Source organism: Anneissia japonica, unplaced genomic scaffold (assembly GCF_011630105.1).
Source record: "Anneissia japonica isolate Jap-2015-1 unplaced genomic scaffold, ASM1163010v1 scaffold1203_len951721_cov167, whole genome shotgun sequence".
NCBI classification, from domain to species: Eukaryota; Metazoa; Echinodermata; class Crinoidea; order Comatulida; family Comatulidae; genus Anneissia; species Anneissia japonica.
The window spans coordinates 733,667-739,696 of record NW_022722325.1 but is presented as its reverse complement, the minus strand read 5'-3'; the positions used below and the strand labels follow the sequence as shown (position 1 = coordinate 739,696).

Genomic DNA, 6,030 nt, shown 5'->3' with positions numbered 1-6,030 from the left:
ATTTTCAGTTTGAAATAGAATATCATGATATTCATTCAATTGCTTGTTTTATGACAATAAATGAAATCTGATTCTGAATCTGAGTCTAAACAAATGTTTTACTGTGATGTTTTGGAACTGCTTTTCATAATTAACTTTGGCAACTTATTTAGTTTTGGTGTATTTGATTGGTTAATTTGATGACCTATAATGGATATTGTCCAATCAAAAGAGCTGTAAATTATGTTACTTCTCAAAGCGGGCGATTCAATTCCTATGCAACAAGCCTAGCGAGTTAGGCCTTGGGCTGGCTATCGTGCGAAACTTATATCAAGTATTTTATATTTTTGCCAATTTTGGTGATTTTTTGTTACAGTTTATGATGGAGGGTGAACGGTTATTGAAATGTATGAAAAGTGGAGGCGATTTTACAAGTCTTAATGGTGAAATTAAAGTAAGATTATTGTGTGACTGTCGCCTGGCTTTTTCGAAGACTTGCCAGTTCAACATTTCTTGTATGTAGGCCTAGCCCAGCCCGGAATGCTGTGCTCTGTGTAGTATTATTATCTAGCCTAGGCCTATAGCTAACTATTCTAAGGCCAGGCCTAGTCCTAGTAGGCGTGCCTAGCGGTGATTCTGCCTAGCTAAACCTACCATACTAGCCTACAGTAAATATTTGATGGCATTCCTTTTAACAGGGCTTTCCCTGACAATTTTTTTTTGTGTGGATGATAGGCCTAGGCTACCCCTACAGACAGGTAGTTATACAGTAATAAGTTTCAAATTTATAATTAGGCCTAGGCCTATATACTGTAGCCCTAGTAGTAGTAGGGCAAAATACAAAAAGTCTCTAGGCCTATGCGCTGTAAAGTGTAAAGATGTTTGGAAATGTGAAACAATAAAAAAATAATATTCATCCCACAGTCTTGTCAGTCGTTGATTTGCTCGTATTGCCGTTTGTGATGTATAATTGTGTAATTGAAAATTAGAATTTTGATTATTTTATGTACTACATTTTTATAAAAAAAAAATGAAGTTGTATAATTGCAAAATCGTATTAAAATGTGTTTATTTACGTTTGGTTTGCGGCGTATTTCAATTAACTTATTCGTTGTTAGTACTATTTTGTTAAATTATTTAATTAAATTATTGATAAATGATAAGAATGTATGGAGTTTTTTTTTTTACTATCTGGCAAGCTGACTGAGCAAATACTCACAAAATTTAAATTAAAACGATAGAAAGTGAAATACGTCCCAAAAATATTTAATAAATCAGTGCAAAAACCGAGTATTAAATAAATGGAAATAATTGAGTAAATAAACTGAAATACATCGCAAACAACAGTACAGGTACCAAGAACGAATAAGTTAATTGAAATACGCCGCAATTAACGCACTACATTCACTGAGAGACGCGCTTGGCGTTCCATAGAAATGACCGGCGGCTCAACTTGTCGGCGGCTCAACCGGTCATAATCCGATGATAGGCCTAGGCTACCCCTACAGGTAGTTATAATAAGTTTCAAATTTATAATTAGGCCTAGGCCTATATACTGTAGCCCTAGTAGTAGTAGGGCAAAATACAAAAAGTCTCTAGGCCTATGCGCTGTAAAGTGTAAAGATGTTTGGAAATGTGAAACAATAAAAAAATAAAGATGAAAGTACCAAGTCAAGCCACCATTTAAACCGCAGTATAGGGATTCACCCTCGTCGCTAACCAGAAATTGATCTACTGTACAGTAATTTAATCCTGGTCAGCACTTGTTGAGCCGCGGACTCAGACGCCTCCCCATGCAGGCCTTATTTTATAGTCTGGACAGTCACAAGACGAACAAATATATGTTTGATTTTTTTCTGTTTTTGCAGGCTTACCTTAGTCCTCTCCACAATCAGAAAAAATGCAGTAAGGAGAATGCTAACAAATATGGATTGTTTTCTCTGAAGCTTCTGCATGTGTGCGTACAGTGCTGGACTGACTGCGAACCCAATAATGGCGTGTTGACAAATCTTGTCATGATATGTAAAGAAGCCTACAACTCAGTGGTTGTTGCCAAGGCCATGATGAAAACATCTCCGCTAGCTTTGGAAAAGCTTCTCTTCCATATTCTCTTGCAGATTTTGAAGAAAGGCATGGTGATAGATGGCATGTCATTTGCAGAAGGCCTGTACTGGCAGATGCAAGAGTGCCGCCATGAACACCTTCCAGAATATACTGTTGATAATGATTACGACACAGTTGCGAAACAGTCATATAATCAGTTATGGAAAACTTGCGTTGAGTTGGAACAATCACAGGCTAAACAGAACTCTGTCAAACACCCTCTTGTCCTAGAGATCCGACAACTTGCGTTAGCATTCCTGTCGTTATCTACCGTTCCAATGAGTGATGTGGTTGAACGAACACTGAAAACTGCCACCGAGTTTGAACGGAACATGGGCCAAATGGATCAAAGGCAGAAATGGATCAGCTTGGTTAAGTTTTTCAGTGAATCCATCCAAACAATCTCAGCAAATACATACTTTCCTAAGGAACCGGAATTGTTGCAAAAACAGTTCAGTTCTCTGCATGGTCTAGGAATACAAACTATTAAATGTTGTTTGTTCTTAAATGATACAACAAAAGCCAATCAGACGCTGGAGCTCATTAGGATTGAATTGAATAAAGCAAAAGTATTGGATGATTACAACTTGGATGTGTTTCATTCAATCCTAGATCTGCTACGTTGTTTGATTATATTCAGTGGTGTGGTTGCTGATAGTAAACATCATGTAGCGAAGCATTCACAGACAGCTAAAGATGTAGATAAGCTTAAGGATTTACTGCAGAATGTTTGTAACACCATCTCAAAAGCACTTGAGAAGAACATCTTAAATGCTCACCTGATGCAGTGCTTGGTGGAAACTCTGGAGATGGTGCGCAGACAAATGATTGGCATTGTTTTCAATGATTCAAAGGGCAGTCTGAAATTATATAAGGATGACTTGGCAGATGTGTTTGTCAATGTCCTTATTACAAACACAAACTTACTTGAATGCCAACGGCAGTCAATGTGTGAAGGGGGTGCAGATGGCAATGCGGGTAAACAGAAACAAGCAAAACAACAGCTACAGAAAAATATCAACCGAGAATTGAGAGTTTTAGATCTGCTGGCTAATGTTCTGGTATTTCAGTTGGATGACACAAGGTCGGCATGCAGTGATGATAATCCAGTGTGGCAAGTGGAGGTGGTGGATAAAGTTGGTATGGCTTTGCAAAAGAATGCGGACTTGATAGAGCAAGTCTCAACTGGTGGAGGTGGAAGTCTACAGACAAATGAATATCGGTGGCTAGGTGAGTAACACTTCTGACTTACTGTACTTTCTGCTCATTTTTAAAAACTTTTTTTCATGAGCTTAGAGTATGCAGTACCTTGGAAAAAGTATATCCTAGTGTGAAAAATTAAAGACAGACTCCGGAGGGAAAAAAAAATTTATATGTTGTAGAACTGATTTTTCTAAGACAAAAAGCTTATTTGACAAAAAAAAAAAACTGGAACGGTTAATGAGATACAGATTTTTGAATATTTAAAAACTGGGGCGAAAAGGTGCAAAATGCGTGGTTATGCACCTTTTTACTCAGTTGCAACAACAAGTAAATTTTTGAGAACAGATAATACGTAAATGTATATAGGCCTACAGTATATACATATTATAAGAAAGTAAAATGTACTGTACTAAGAAAGAAAATAGGCCTATCTTATTTTGAAGATTTCAGGTGAGCGGAGGACGTAATTAAAATAAATTAAAAAAATATGATTTTTTGAAGAGAAATTTCTATTTTCTGTAGCGCAGAGGGTGCGCTAATTGGACAAAAATTAAATTTTAATATTTTCATTCAAAATCATCATTCATTATTGGTGGTCGGGAGGGTTCACTAAACAATGTATAAAAAAGCTCGCCTAAGGAGCAATATTGCAGGAATGTGACCTGCTTTCGTTTCAGACACACGCTGGAACGCACTGTAACAGCAATATTGCAGTAATATCTCTAGGTCTGAGAAGGAACGCTGCGTAACCCCAATAATATGGCTGCTGTTACTGTAGCCCTGACCTATTTGTACAGAAGACAAAGCCGGGAAGATTTCCGCAATATTGCGGTAACATAGAGATAGCATTGAATAGTAAATATTCATTGGACCAATTAGCAAAATTTTTAGAATCATCTTTGATTTTATTCCGCATGTCAATATAATGTCCTTAAATATGGTACTGTAAGTGAATGTAATGTACTGCACAGTACATGCATGTTGAGTCACACTCAAATTTGATTAATTCAAACTGTCCTAATCTTGTTCCTATGGTAATGTAATGAATTTGCTTATTGAAGAATATCTCTATTTGAAATGAAATATACAGTACAGTAATTAAGCCCTTTAGAAGTGGGTAGGTTTAAACTTATCCAGTTGATCACTGAATACTTAATTCGCGATTGATGCTGTTGATTTGACGAGCATCTCAAGAACATGTCATTCTGTACGCCATGGTTTGCACATCTTTTAGAGTTGAAAAGTCCCGCCTTGCGCTTCAAGCTGTTCAAGTGCACACTCTATATGAAAGATGATGGAGCTTGATGCTCATTGCATTAAAACCCATCCGCAGAATGCCAACCTCTAAAGTACACACGTTACAAAAGATACGGTTTCTAGTGACTGAGATTTAGTTGCCTGTGCTCCCTCTTTGTCATCTCATCTCATAAAGGTAATATACATCTAGCAAAAAGCTTGGCAGGAAATTTAATCAGCAAATTGAAGTGACAATTGTGTCTGGGAGTTGATTGTTGACTGACCTTGAGCAAGCGCAAATGTTGCTAATACAGATCCTCCTTCAAAGATTGTAAAACCTACTCAGTTACAAATCAATATATTAAGTGCACTATTGCATCAATACAGTGTGCATCACTTTCTGTTTCAGATCTGCTGCAAGAATCATTTTTTCAGTGAGATTATTTGTTTACATAAATTTATCTCTGACTCATTTATGTCAGTGGCAAATTTCAGTGAGAAATATGTGATATAAAATTATTTTTATGTAAATAAAAATAAGTAATGAACAAATAAAAATCTAACAATTTGTAGTCAAATGATTAATTTGCTTTTTTCTTCTCTGCAGGATGTAACGCTTTTAATTTGGGTCTTTTGTTTTATCGCCGGGAATGGTACAAAGATGCAATAAAGCCTCTCAGTCTGGCTTGTGATCAGCTGTGGATATGGTGTACCAATGGACAATCTGTTAACACAGACAGTGTTCAAGAGGTTTGTGTTTTCTTCAGATGTTGGGAATTGCCGAAACAGGATAACATTAAAAATAGTTATAGAACAATGCCAACGTTGTGTTATTCATAGAAGAATATTAATTACTGTATGGTTGCTATATAAATATAATATACAATATAACAACATTAACCATTATATATTTATAATAAACAATAATAGTAATTATTATCTGTATCAGTCAATCAATTTAGTATGATTATAATAATATCACATTGTTTTATAGCAGAACACAGCAATTTACTGTAGATTATTTCAATTAGAAATTATAAATTCATTCATCATCAGTACTGTATAATGCTCTGAATTGCTATGTCGTGAATGTATTATAATGTAGAATATAATGGAAACCAAATTAGGCAATTCCAAGCAAACATGGACATGACACCAAAAATTAAAATCTATGTCACAACTTTTTTTCCACTTCTAAGTTATAGCTAACATGTGTAAGTAAACAGAAATCAATTTTTTTAAGGTTCTGTGTCGCATTGTGCAAAGGCAGACCTGTTTTCCCCAACTGTCCTTAGATTCATTAAAAATGAGCACACCAAGGAGATTTCTTCAAAGTTGTATATTTCCCCCAAAAAATATTCTTCTCCCAAATGTTTGATATGTTTGATTAATACCATGACCCATCTTTCATAATATAAAACAAATTCCAAGTTGCCTCTTCTATGCAAGCTGTACAGTGAGTGTGCCTGTCAAAGCTTCAGAGTGATGTAATGCGACTAACCGAAAGAT

General features: G+C 35.8%; 1 protein-coding gene across 1 annotated transcript in view; it reads left to right on the top strand.

Annotated features, from left to right (window-relative positions):
• Positions 1–240: 240 nt before the first annotated feature.
• Positions 241–6,030, top strand: part of LOC117111827 — a 21,247-nt gene continuing 15,457 nt past the window's right edge. The window contains exons 1-3 of the mRNA XM_033254818.1: positions 241–433; positions 1,848–3,312; positions 5,129–5,271. Coding sequence (XP_033110709.1) covers positions 359–433; positions 1,848–3,312; positions 5,129–5,271 — 1,683 coding nt within the window. The 5' untranslated portion in view covers positions 241–358. The remainder of the gene's footprint in view (positions 434–1,847; positions 3,313–5,128; positions 5,272–6,030) is intronic.